The sequence below is a fragment of the Salmo salar genome, chromosome 04 (assembly GCF_965601325.2).
Source record: "Salmo salar chromosome 04, fSalSal1, whole genome shotgun sequence".
NCBI classification, from domain to species: Eukaryota; Metazoa; Chordata; class Actinopteri; order Salmoniformes; family Salmonidae; genus Salmo; species Salmo salar.
The window spans coordinates 65,837,270-65,851,429 of record NC_138294.1 but is presented as its reverse complement, the minus strand read 5'-3'; the positions used below and the strand labels follow the sequence as shown (position 1 = coordinate 65,851,429).

The 14,160-nt window shown below is 40.5% G+C and overlaps 1 protein-coding gene across 1 annotated transcript in view; it reads left to right on the top strand.

The window, feature by feature from the left end:
* Positions 1 to 62: 62 nt before the first annotated feature.
* LOC106603463 (DNA repair protein RAD51 homolog 3) overlaps positions 63 to 14,160 on the top strand; it is a 32,082-nt gene continuing 17,984 nt past the window's right edge. Inside the window, exons 1-9 of the mRNA XM_014197185.3 lie at positions 63 to 191; positions 339 to 479; positions 702 to 942; positions 1,036 to 1,193; positions 1,571 to 1,704; positions 2,050 to 2,181; positions 7,251 to 7,317; positions 7,671 to 7,731; positions 13,570 to 13,630. Of these exons, the coding sequence (XP_014052660.1) occupies positions 362 to 479; positions 702 to 942; positions 1,036 to 1,193; positions 1,571 to 1,704; positions 2,050 to 2,181; positions 7,251 to 7,317; positions 7,671 to 7,731; positions 13,570 to 13,630 (972 nt within the window). The 5' untranslated portion in view covers positions 63 to 191; positions 339 to 361. The remainder of the gene's footprint in view (positions 192 to 338; positions 480 to 701; positions 943 to 1,035; positions 1,194 to 1,570; positions 1,705 to 2,049; positions 2,182 to 7,250; positions 7,318 to 7,670; positions 7,732 to 13,569; positions 13,631 to 14,160) is intronic.

Below are 14,160 nucleotides of genomic sequence, written 5' to 3'. Positions count from 1 at the left end.
TTTCCTGGGTTGTGGGTTTACAGTAATTGACAACACGGTGTAATGTAATGACGTGTATGGGTGGGTGGCGCTAGTAAACACATTTTGGAGGGATTAATGAAAATGGCTCCAGCTATGTACTTGGAAGTTGGTTTCCTCATCATCTAGTTAACTCCAGCTTCAGCAGACGTAAAACTTGGCTTGCTGAAGAGGTAAGACTAAACAATGGTTAAATTAAACTATTTTCGGAGCTACGCATTTACATGGAAGAGTTAGAAACGGGTTTAATGTATCAAACAAAGTAACGCCAAGTGGCTTGCTAGCTTTTGAAGTTGTCTGCCTGTGTCAATCTCATTCAGGTCGCTGAAACGATAAGCGAAAGATGCAGAGGGATGTGTCGAGCTACGCAATTGCGCCGTCTGTCAAAGTGAAACTCCTCAATGCTGGGTTTCTTTCTGCTGCAGACCTGTGTGACTTGCGACCTCTCCAACTCAGCAAAGGTAGCCAACCAGTCACTGTTATTGATGTCATTACAGTAGTAGGTTATAATACAGTTACATGCCATAAACCGGGTGAAATGCATTACACCTAAATAACCCATATGTATTATTGTCAATATGTGGTACCTGCTAAGTTTATTTTACAATGCCTCTCACAGTCCATTATATTTTTACCCTTCAAGCTTGTCCTCTTCATCAACCTCTCCATCCCTGTTGTTGTAGAGGCCTGCATCTCCCAGGAGGAGGCAGTAGAGGTTCTGCAGGCAGTGAGGTGTGAGCCTGGCCAGGAGAGAGCAGCAGCAGCAGGCAGGCTGACAGCCCTGGAGCTTCTGGGGAGAGAGCAGGAGTTGGGTGCTATAGTCACTTTCTGCTCAGCACTGGATATGGCCCTGGGAGGGGGCATGCCAGTGGGAAAGACCACTGAGGTCTGCGGGGCGCCTGGGGTGGGAAAGACCCAGCTCTGGTAAGCACTGGTACCTCAGTGTGGAAGAGTTACTCAACATATTCATCTGTTTGCTATAATGTAGTAATATCACAATAAATCTGTGTCCCTCAGTATCCAGTTGTCAGTAGATGTGCAGATCCCTGTGTGTTTTGGGGGGTTGGGAGGCAAGTGTCTGTACATAGACACAGAGGGCAGCTTCCTGGTCCAGAGGGCTGTGGACCTAGCGCAGGCAGCTGTGGAGCACTGTGGGCTTCTAGCAGAGGATTCAGGTAACTAAGTAGGACAGAACATAAGCAATCACCCATCATGTAGGATTACTTATAACTGATTTGTGAAGCATCTATTTAGTGCTTATAAAGACTTCAAAATAGTGAATGCATTTATTACATTGGTATCGCTACGTTGTCATACACATGTAAAATGTATACTAGTCTATGAAAAAAATGGTTTACTGATGAGATAGTATTTTGTAAATGCTCACATATTGTGATCAACAGTACTGGTGCATGCATTCAATCACTGGTTGGTCGATTCTTCACAAAATGAACAACACTATAGAAAAAAAGAGTTCTGTCTTAGATTCAAGCCTATTGGAGACATTTTGTAGTTTACTGTCTGCTGTATTCTATCTTTTTTCCTTTTCCAGAACAGCAGGAAGCCTTGAAGGGGTTCACTGTGGAAACAATCCTCTCCAATTTATTCCTTGTTCGTTGCCATGACTACGTGGAGCTGTTGGCAGAGACATACCTCCTGGCTGACTTCCTGGCTCAGCACCCTGGGGTACCAATCCCCACCAATACGTCACTGATCCCAAAACAGCCAACCAATCAAATCCAAAAGGGTTATTCCTACAACCTCCATGTTGGGTTGGGCTCTGTTCCAAGTCAAAGGAATTTCTTAACTGAAATGCTCATAGAAAATGATGATGGCTAGATTTCCGGATTGGCTGGAGCAAAATAGAATGGCTAACAAAAAATAAGGAACATTGAAACCTCAAAGACAGCATTAATTTTAATTACTTAGCATTAAATTACTTAGCAGAAACCATGTTCCAATGTAAATCTGCAACTCATTTGCTTGTGGCTTTTGGATGGTAACTTGGGCACCTTTGTTAATCCTATCCAGGTCCGGCTGGTGGTGATTGACAGCATTGCCTTCCCGTTTCGCCATGACTTTGATGACCTCTCCCAGAGGACCCGCCTCTTGAACGGCCTCGCCCAGCGGCTCATCCAGATGGCCACCAATCACAACGTCGCGGTATGACCTGTGACCCTTGTCCACTTAGCCTAGTGTCAAATACCCCAGATGTTGCCTCACCAATAGGGTTGCAAAATTCTGTGAACTTTCAATAAATTCCCTGTTTTTTCTCCAACCGTGATTTCGGGTAAACCAGGAAATGTATTGAAAGTTCATGGAATTTTGCAACCCTACTCACCAACGTGCACTCCTTTCTTATCTGTCCTCTGTCTTAACTTCTTATGGATCAAATCCCGTTAACGGGATCGATTTGACAACATCCAGTGACAATGCAGAGCGCGAAATTCTAAAACAATTATTCGAAATATTTAACTTTCATACATTCACAAGTGCAATACACCAAATTAAAGCTTAACTTCTTGTTAATCTAGCCACTGTGTCAGATTTCAAAAAGGCTTTACGGCGAAAGCAAACCATGCGATTATCTGAGGACAGCGCCCAGCAGACCAACACATGAAAATCAGATTTCAACCTGCCAGGCGTGACACAAAACTCAGAAATAACGATATAATTCATGCCTTACCTTTGAAGAACTTCTTCTGTTGGCACTCCAATATTTTTACATTTTTACATTTTAGTCATTTTAGTCATTTAGCAGACGCTCTTATCCAGAGCGACTTACAATAGTGAATACATACTTTTCATTTCATGCATTTTTTTTTTTTGTACTGGCCCCCCGTGTCCAATAAACATCACAAATGGTCCTTTTGTTCGATTAATTCCGTCGTTATATCTCCAAAATGTCCATTTATTTGGCGCGTTTGATTCAGAAAAACACCGGTTCCAACTCGCCCAGCATGACTACAAAATATCTAATAAGTTACCTGTAAACGCTGTCCAAACATTTCAAACAACTTTCCTAATCCAACTTTAGGTATTTTAGAACGGGATAAACTTTGTTCAACACTGGATAAAAACAACGTGAAGCGCGTGACCTGGAGTGCGCATCAAAACAGTAGAGTCCACTTGGCTGGACCCTCGTTCTGAAAAGCCGTACTTCTTCATTTCACATCTTGTGGAAGCTGTAGGAACTGCAAGCATATTTCTATTAAAACGGGCTTACCATAGAAACCCAATGGAAAACAGATTGACCTCCAAAAAAATATTCCTGGATGGATTGTGCTCGGGGTTTCGCCTGCCAAATCAGTTCTGTTATACTCACAGACATTATTCAAACAGTTTTAGAAACGTTAGAGTGTTTTCTATCCAAATCTTCCAGTTATATGCATATCCTAGCTTCTGTGCCTGAGTAGCAGGCAGTTTACTTTGGGCACGCTTTTCATCCGGACGTCAAAATACCGCCCCCTATCCCGAAGACGTTTTAACCCTTCTTTTTATCTGATGACAATTATTTTCATTACTTAATAAAAGCTCATGGAAAGGGAAACAACTATAAAGAGTCCAGTGATAACCACATCCTCCCTTTTATAGAGCCTATCTGCCCGCTCCCTCTTGCAAACTACTATAATGTATAGTACAGTGCTGTATATCTGAGCCCTCCTTCCAAGCCCAACCGAAATCAGGCTTGCCAGACTTGCATTGTCTTTCTCTTTCCTTACTCAGTATTTACAACCGTCCATGTCTGGTCCCAATCCAACCATGCATCTAGACTAAGCGCTCTCATTCCAAGAGATAAAATGGCTCTTATAAGTGCAATGCTGATTTAAGCGGCCAGGTAGATTGAGGTCCAAATGGGACATCCGCTCTGTGCCAGAATGGCGCTGGACAGTATTTTTTCTCTTAAGGTACATGGAGTAAATTCACTTTGTTCTAGTAATTTGTTGCTTATTTGCACTCAGGAACAACCTGTACCAATTGGATCCCTACAGCGGCTTGTATAATGTTCCTTTTCAAAAGTGGCAACTTGATATTAGTTACTTCTTTAAACAAGGGATAAATGGGTAGATAAGTGTTGATTGCAAAATAGTATTGTTGACAAACCGCATTCAACAAAGCAATCTTCCTGTTGAATGAGGGAAAGCTCAGTTTGTTTTGAAAGTCTATTGAAAAAGTTTGGTTACTAGCTAGCTACCTCTTTGAGTTTGGATCCCGCGACGCTGGTTGGCATCAGTTGCTTGGACCGCTACGATCTGTCCAGTGATCCTGCCAGGTCTGAGGAGCTAGCCTAGCTGCTTATCAAGTTAGCCTAGCTGCTTATCAAGTTAGCCTAGCTGCTTATCAAGTTAGCCTAGCTGCTTATCAAGTTAGCCTAGCTGCTTATCAAGTTAGCCTAGCTGCTGGCTAACTGCCTGTCAAGCTAGCCTAGCTGCTAGCGTAGCAGCCTAGCGGAGCAGCTGGCTAGTAGCCTAGCGTAGCAACTGGCTAGCTGCTAGAGTAGTAGTGAGGACATTGACTGGTTTTCATCAAGCTGTCTGCTCAAGAGGAGGCTTCTCACTGTAACTAGTGCCTGTAATCTGGTTCAGGTTATTAATCAACCTACCAGGGTGTTTACAAACACTACAGGAAGAAGATCATCCACATGTATTAATCATATTTATACAAATACTGTATAACTTTGTTCTAAAGCTGTATCCGTACCCATTTGGATGCAGTGATCACAATATAGTGGCTATATCCAGGAAAGCCAAAGTTCCCAAAGCTTGGTCTAAATACTGTAATATTGCTGTGACTCTTATGTGGATGATGTTGATAAAATATTTGTTGGTCTGATGTGATTTATTAAGGAGCATCCAGACGCTGCACTTAAGGAATTTATGCAATTGCTTCTTCCAATTATTGATAAACATGCACCTGTTAAGAAACTGACTTTTAGAACTGTTGGATTGATGAGGAATTAAAAACTGCATGGCTGAAATGGATGGGACAAAAGAAGGGGCTAAGTCTGGCTGATTGGCTGACTTACTGGAAATTGAGAAATGATGTGACTAAACTCTACAAAAATAAGAAACTGTATTATGAAGCCAAAATCAATGAAATACAAAACTATGGGGAAAAACTTTGGAGTACTTTAAATTAAATTATGGGCAGAAAGACAAATTAAACTTCATTAGACTCATTAGCTTATTCATCACAACCATTTAATGTTGCCAATTATTTTAATGATGACTTAATTGGCAAAGTGGGAAAACTTAGGTAGAAAATGCCAACAATGAACAGTGAGCCAAATGAAAGAAAAGCATTGCAAGTTTGAATTTTGTAAAGTTGGTGTGGGAGAGGTGGAAAAATGATTATTGATCAATAATGACAAACCTCCTGGCATTGACAACTTAGATGGCAAGATAGGAGTGGCTATCTGTCATATCCTTAATCTGAGCCTAGAGTAAAGTATTTGTCCTCAAGCCTGGAGGGAAGCCAAAGTAATTCCGCTACCCAGGAGTGGTAAAGCAGCCTTTTACTGGTTCTAGCAGCAGACCTATCAGCTTTTAGCAAACTGTTGGAAAAAATTGTTTGACCAAATACAATACTATTTCTCTGTAAACAAATTAGCAACAGACTTTCAGCATGCTTCTAGAGAAGGGCACTCTATGTACTGCTCTGACACAAATTACTGATGATTGGTTGAAAGAAATTGATACTAAGAAGATTGAGGGAGCTGTACTGTTAGATTTCAGTGCAGCCTTTGATATTATTGACCATAACCTGTTGTTGAGAACATGTTATAGCTTTTCAACCTCTGCCATATAGTGGATTCAGAGCTATCTATCTAATAGAACTCAAAGGGTTTTCTTTAATGGAAGCTTCTCTAATGTCAAACATGTAAAGTGTGGTGTACTGCAGGGCAGCTCTCTGGGCCCTCTAATATTTTATATTTTTACCAATGACCTGCCATTGGCATTAAACAAAGCATGCATGTCTATGTATGCTGATGATTCAACAATGTACACATCAGCTAATGAAGTCACTGAAACCCTTAACAAAGAGTTGATCTGTTTTGGAATGGGTAGCCAGTAATAAACTGGTCCTGAACATCACTAAAACTAAGAGCATTGTATTTGGTACAAATCATTCTAGATCTCAGCTGAATCTGGTAATGAATGGTGTGGCTGTTGAACAAGTTGAGGAGACTGACTTACTTGTTGTTACCTTACATCAACATATAGATTCAATGGTTATGAAGATGGATGAGAGGTCTGTTTGGGGATAAAGGACTCTGCTTTTTTTGACACCACACTCCACAAAGCAAGTCCTGCATGCTCTAGTTTTGTCTTATCTTGATTATTGCCTAGTCATATGGTCAAGTGCTGCAAAGAAAGACCTTGTTAGGCTGCAGCTGGCTCAGAACAACGTCTTGCTCTTCATTGTAATCAGAGGGCTAATATTAATACTATGCACGCCAGTCTCTCTTGGTTAAGAGTTGAGGAAAGACGGACTGCGTTACTTCTTCTTTTATAAGAAACATTTTGTTTGAAATTCCGAATTTGTTTTCATAGTCAACTCACACACAGCACTGACACGCACACTTATGACACCAGGGGTCTTTTAACAGTACCCAGGTCCACAACAAATTCAAGGTAACGCACAGTATTATACAGAGCCATGAATGCATGAAACTACCATCTTTTATATAGTGCAAGTGAACAGCAAACCTTGTTTCAAAAAACCAATAAGGCAACACCAAGGTGCAATGCCTCTACCCCAATGTGACCTACTTGTGTGTTTTTTTAATATTTTTTTTTAACCTTTTTATTTAATTAACTAGGCAAGTCAGTTAAGGACAAATTCTTATTTTCAATGACGGCCTAGGAACAGTGGGTTAACTGCCTTGTTCAGGGGCAGAATGACAGATTTTATTCCTTGTCAGCTCGGGGATTCAATCTTGCAACCTTTCGGTTACTAGTCCAACGCTCTAACCACTAGGCTACCTGCCGCCCCAGTACGTGTAACTGTTAGATGCACACACACTACATGTTAATGTTTTTAAATGTATATCAATTGTAAAGTCTTGTCTTTTTCATATGTGTCAGACCCCAGTAAGATTAGCTGTCGTCATTGGCGTTGGCTAATGGGATCATAATAAATCAATTGTTGTGGCAATTTGTGAAAAGTGATAGGTGCACTCTGACTTGGAATAATATAACTCTTGAAACTTCCATTTCCTTCGTGTTTAGGTCGTTCTTACCAATCAGATGACTACAAAGGTTTGGAATGGCCAATCGAAGCTTGTCCCTGCCTTAGGTGAGAAGGACTGTTGTGATGCACTGACTGTAGATGCTACAAACAATAATACCTACCTCCCCTTAAACTGTACATGAAAAGGATGTAAAAAAACGGTTAGGGCCAAGTATTACAGTACATTTTGCAATTCAGCCAATCATATACCTCTCCCAATTTTTAAACCCAACTCATTTACCATACTGTAACATTAGCTTTCACCTGAGGCTCATAAATATTTCTTAGTGTCATGTGTGGCTGTGCTAAGTAACTGTTGTTAAATGTGAGCGTGTTGATGATGCATGGGGTTAGGTCACTGATTTTAGACGTGGTTAACATGGCTCTGTGTGGGTGTCTGTGGTCTTGTAAATCTGCAGGTGAGAGCTGGGGTCACGCTGCTACACAGAGACTCATCCTACACTGGGAGGGCACACACAGGTACTGTACTAACACCCCTTTACAAGGATGGTCTCTGGAAGGAAGCCTACATGCTACCACATTTATTTGTCCCTGCCAGAGTTTCTGTTAGGAAAATTTGGCACTGGACAACGTGACCGGCAATATTTACATTTACCAAACATTTGAGAAATTACCGGACATCCATATGCATTGGGTGCGTAACGCATTAGGGCGTCCACCCACGGTGCTCAAAATCGCATGTAGATTATTGTAATTAATTTTAACTGAATATAAATTAGCCTGTAAAGTCATATTGAACAACGTTCTTATATCCACATGACCAGTTTTATTGAAAACAAAACATTGCCCGTTGCATATTCATCCCTGCTTTAAATCATAACTGAATATCATTGGGAAAAAAATATATTTAGCCTAGAAGAGCAAGTTGCCTACACAGTAATGAAACACAACTTCAAAATATAATATTTGTGTAATATAATTTGCAAACGACCTGTCCTATAGGCTATTTGTATGAACATTTTAATTAATGAATAACAAAACACAGCTGTTTTGAAATACTGTCTAGGGCTCTCTAATTTAATTTAGCCTTGGCATGAACAAAACACTGCTGTCTACGAAAACCAGGGCCAGCCCGCCCCATTGCCGCTGCAATTCAGCACCACGGCAGTGGAAAGAGGCCACTCTAGGCGGCCACAAAATGAGAGAAATTATATAAAACTAATGTTGGACAATCAAATTCTATATGTAAATTAACAATTCGTTAAGGCTGGTTCATTGAGGGAAAGCTTATTTTGCAAGGCTCCTGTGAAACGAGGTCTGCACCATACATTTATGAAGTACTTGTTTCCAAAGCTCAAATGATATCACTTTTTTTAGTTTTACTGGATTATTGTCATTTGAACTATCGTGGGGTCGTGACTAGTGTTTTTTTTAATATATAACACACACACTAACAGACACATCTCAACATCAACTGTTCAGAGGAGACTGCGTGAATCAGGCCTTCATGGTCGAATTGCTGCAAAGAAACCACTACTGAAGAACACCAATAATAAGAAGAGACTTGCTTGGGCCAGGAAACATGAGCAATGGACATTAGACCGGTGGAAATCTGTCCTTTGGTCTGAGTCCAAATTGGAGATTTTTGGTTCCAACCGGCGTGTCTTTGTGAGACGCAGAGTAGGTGAACGTATGATCTCAGCATGTGTGCTTCCCACCGTGAAGCATGGAGGAGGAGGTGTGGGGGTGCTTTGCTGGTGATATTTTGGTGATTTATTTAGAATTCAAGGCACACTTAACCAGAATGGCTACCACGGCATTCTGCAGCGATACGCCATCCCATCTGGTTTGGGCTTAGTGGGACTATAATTTGTTTTTCAACAGGACAATGACCGAACACACCTCCAGGCTGTGTAAGGGCTATTTGAACAGGAAGGAGAGTGATGGTGCTGCATCAGATGACCTGGCCTCCACAATCACCCGACCTCAACCCAATTGAGATGGTTTTGGATGAGTTGGACCGCAGAGTGAAGGAGAAGTAGCCAACAAGTGGTCAGCATGTGAGAACTCCTTCAAGACTGTTGGAAAAGCAATCCAGGAAGCTGGCTGAGAGAATGCCAAGCGTGTGCAAAGCTGTCATCAAGGCAAAGGATGGCTACTTTGAAGAATCTCAAATATAAAATATATTTTGATTTGTTTAACTTTTTTCATTACTACATGAATCCATATGTGTTGTTTTATAGTTTTGATGTCTTCACTATTATTCTACAATGTAGAAAATAGTACAAATAAAGAAAACCCCATGAATGAGTAGGTGTCTAAACTTTTTTGACTGGTACTGTAGATTGATGGGGGAAAATGTATTTAATCCATTTTAGAATAAGGCTGTAATGTAACAAAATGTGGAAAAAGTCAAGGGGTTAGAATACCTTCCGAATATACTGTATATGCCTTTTTGAAGTTGGCGCACATTGACTGGTATTACCATCAATGAATAAAAAGCATTATTTTGCAATGGATAATATTTTGGTCCTAGACAGTTTGGCCGGCAATTTTTATTAATATAAAAATATCGGCCAAAAGCCGGCATTTGCCGGCTAATGGAAACCCTGGTCCCTACGTGCAGCGATTTCTTCTGTTTGTCCAACTTTTTTTTTCAAGCCTTACATAAGAGAGGCTGCTCTACTTTTTTTTTTTTCTCTGAAAGCTCAAAAGTTCCCCAAAATACTCTAGAATAACAATGGGAGGCAATGTCATTCTTCAGATTTGTTTGTTTTTCATAAGTGAAGTTCAGCCTGCTCAGAAAAAATGACTGTTTCGTGTTTGAAGTTTTTGGTCCAGAGCTAGTCCATTCTCATAAATGTAGTTTTCATTTTGACATGTTGACAGATTTATATCTAAGCATAAACGCAGTCCTGTGCACCCCTTCCAAAGCGAAATGCCAGTCTTGGAACCAAGGGACAGTAGCACCCAATGGACACTTACTTTTCAGGCCACCTGGCTGGCGTAAGTGTGTGTTTGAGTGTGCTACTGCTCAAACACTTACAATAGTTGGAGGTAAAGTGCATCACTTTGCAGATGGAGCCAGCCTGCCTTTTGTCACCTGGCTTTCTCACTACAATGGCTGCTGCTGCCTATCAGTCAGTGGAGAAAAGCTCAGTGTCTATAAAGCCCAAGGTCTCTTGGTTGCCGGCGGCACGGCTCTTCTTTAGTGTGTCATTGTGCCCTGTAGTTTAGCCTCGCTCTGTTTGAAAGGTTAGCAAGTGTGTGCTGCCAATCTCCCTCTCTCTCTCCACTAAATGAGAAATGGACAGACAGACAGGCTGACTAACATCATGTTCTATATGAATGGCTGTCTTAATGAGGTGTTAACGTGTGTCTTGCCCTTGTGAAAGACTGGAGCTCCTCACACAGGGTTTGATACTACACCCAAAACAGTCACATTTGCTACTGTTTGATTTGGCAGTGCGACACATTCTGAAATGGTCGCAAGGGTACCAGTGAAAAGAATGTGCCAAGTCATCAGGGGAGTGCTGAGTAGTCAGACAAAACAAGTATCATAACGGATATGGGCAATTTTCTGGATACGATTATGATCCAAGTATTTTTTTTGGTAATAATCCGTGATAAATATATTTTTGGGGGGCGCTAGCATGCAACTTTATGTCGTGTTTTGATTCTACGTGGTCTAAATAACTGGATAGTTTGGATTTAACACTGATACAAATGCATCTGTAAAAGGCTTATATCGGCCAAGTTTTGAAATATATATTTTTTATATTGGTGAACCAATAAATCGGTCGGGCTCTGAGTAGAAAGTGTACTTGTTTGCCTTTTGGACTGTGCTCATCAAGCATCAATGAGGTTGTAATCGGAGTATATCTATTTCACAAAATAGATGGCATAATGAGGAAGGACAATGATGTGGTTATATTGAAGCAACATCTCAAGACATCAGTCAGGAAGTTAAAGCTTGGTCGCAAATGGGTCTTCCAAATGGACAATGACCCCAAGCATACTTCCAAAGTTGTGGCAAATTGGCTTAAGGACAACAAAGTCAAGGTATTGGAGTGGCCATCACAAAGCCCTGACCTCAATCCTATAGAAAATCTGTGGGCAGAACTGAAAAAGTGTGCGCGAGCAAGGATCCTACAAACCTGACTCAGTTATACCAGCTCTGTCAGGAGGAATGGGACAAAATTCACCCAACTTATTGTGGGAAGCTTGTGGAAGGCTACCTGAAACGTTTGACCCAAGTTAAACAATTGAAAGGCAATGCTACCAAATACTAGTTGCGTGTATGGAAACTTCTGACCCACTGGGAATGTGATGAAAGAAATAAAAGCTGAAATGAAACATTCTCTACTATTATTCTGACACTCCAATGTAGGCCTACATTACATGAGACTTAAAAAAAACGTGCATGCCTTAACCTGTTTATCCACTTGTCCTTCAGACAGGGAATTTTTACTAGGATTAAATTGCTAATAAATGGATTTACGGCTACATGATTCTATTTCACTATATAGGCTTGCATATCTGTTAACTTTTTTTCCTTTATTAGCCACCCTAATTCATCAAGTCTTCTAGCTAAACTACAAATGGTTACTTGTTTTACGTTATAAAAAAAATCATACTTTTATTTTTATATATATAAAAATGCTGCTTAAGAAACTCCATGCTGCCACTCGCCATTATGCTCCAGGGAGGTGAACGGCCAATGAGATTCTCTGTGGGTCCTGTTTTTTGTTACACATACGTGGGCTTATCAAGATTAAAAATGATAAATTACATGAGAAACATTGACAACACTAACTATTCTCTCTTGGAATTTGAACGTCCTAAATTGTCCTATCAAACGTTCCAGCTGTTTTGATATCCTAGCAAGAAACCACATTGACATGGCCAACGCTCCAAGAAACACAGGCTCCATAAGGACGAACATAGAATGCAGAACCATTTGTACAAACGGGCTGCTTTTTCATCAGCCCCAAACAAAACTAAAAGGTGTAATCATAATGATACAAACTCCAAATCACCATCTTTGTTAAAGGTGAAGACCGAGAATGTAGAATCACTTTTCTTAAATGTATCCATAATGGAAAGAAATGGCCTTTTTTAATGTGAATGCTCCAAATTCATATGATCCTACGTTTGATTTTCTGAACAGCATATTGTGAGAATTAACTGAATTCCATCAGGTTATTGGGACCAATGTTCCCTAAAAAAAATGTCAGCAAATTTCAGGTCTGCTGAGCGCAAACATGAACATTGTGGAAATTCTGTCCAACTTCCAGCGTGCGTTTACTGTAGACACTGAGGCTGTACCTGTTTGCATATAGGCCTACTGCATCTGATTGTTTATGCCGCACCGGTCTGTGTAGAGTACGGGCTGAGTAATGCGTGTCAATGCAATAGAATCCTACTCCGATGCGTTCTGCCTACAACAAAATCTCTTGCATAGTTTGTTTTGTTGCCTTGAAAGTGGCTAACATTGCGTTGATTCGATCACAATTGCCACAATAAAGGGAAAGGTTGATAGTGTTAACAGGGAAAACTCTAGAACGGTGGTCACCAACCTTTTTTGAGTCAAGATCACTTTGAATCAAAATGCAAGCCAAGATCTACATGATTGGTGACCACTGTTCTAGAGTTTTCCCTCTTAACCTATCAACGTTTCCCTTTTACTGTGGCAATTGTGATCGAACCAATGCAATATTAGCCACTTTCAATGCAACATACCTAAACAAAACGAACTATGCAAGAGATTTTGTTGTAGGCAGAACGCATCAGAGTAGGATCCGGTGCCCATTTGTTTTGAAAACGCCACCACAAGTGCTCTACAGAAACCTCTAGCCACACCACTGTCTGGCTGGGGCACACGTGAATTAAAGAGTAATAACTACACCATTTTTATTTTTCCCAGACCTAAAAAAATGGTCCCCAAATGTGGTTTATGCATTGTTGTGGACTTAAAAACAAGAATGGGATGTTCTATTTAAAAAAAAAAAATGCAAAAAATGGGGGAAATCAGTCCTTCTCCCCGCTTTCGTCCGTGGTATAGTTTTGATATTTTATTTTATTCTGCCCCCTCTAGAGGATTTCGCAGAAAATAACACGTGGTGCAATAAATACATTTTGCACTTTTTATTTTAAGTCCCTTTGTTACAGTAAATATATCCAAATCAATGTAAGAACACAAGGGCATGCTAATAAAAAAAAAATAGCTGTTCATTACTAGCCTTGTTCTGTATAGAATGCAGGTACATTATGGGACACAGGCCATTGTAAATTATTATTTTTGTTCTAAAGATGTTAGTTTAGTACCCTGTCCTCACCTCTGTTTCCTTCTCCTAGACTTGCATCCCTGTACAAGTCGCCCAGCCAAAGGGAGGCCACAGTACCCTACCAGATCACTGTGAGTACACAACACTGGCTTTCTCCCAGCACTCTCAAATGGCTTCCTTTCCCCACCTCCTGTCCATCATGATCAGTGATTGGTGAAAAGATTGGATAGTCCACTTCCAACCATATTGCTTTTATCTATCTTGTCCTTCCAAACCAGTGGTAATGAAGGAAAGGAGTTGGGCCAAATGTATGTTGTTTATGAAATAACTTTGTGTACCAACTATTTTGCACCTGGAAAACTGGAGGCATCGCCTCTGTGAAGGATCTCTATGGAATGTTTTCAGCCCCTAAAACCATTTTGGATATAATTTGATTACTGGGGGAAAATACACTAGCTGTGTTTGAATACCCATACTGAGTATATACTATTAGTTCATTTTAGTATACTGTAAACTAATGGTATCGTTTCAGTTGAGCGTACTAGCACTTCGCCTGTCTACCGGAAGTTGATGCTGTTGCGATGCAACCTCTTGCTAGCTTGTTAACATAACAAATGACTAGCTAGACATTTTACGATTTCGGGTATGTTCATAAATTCAA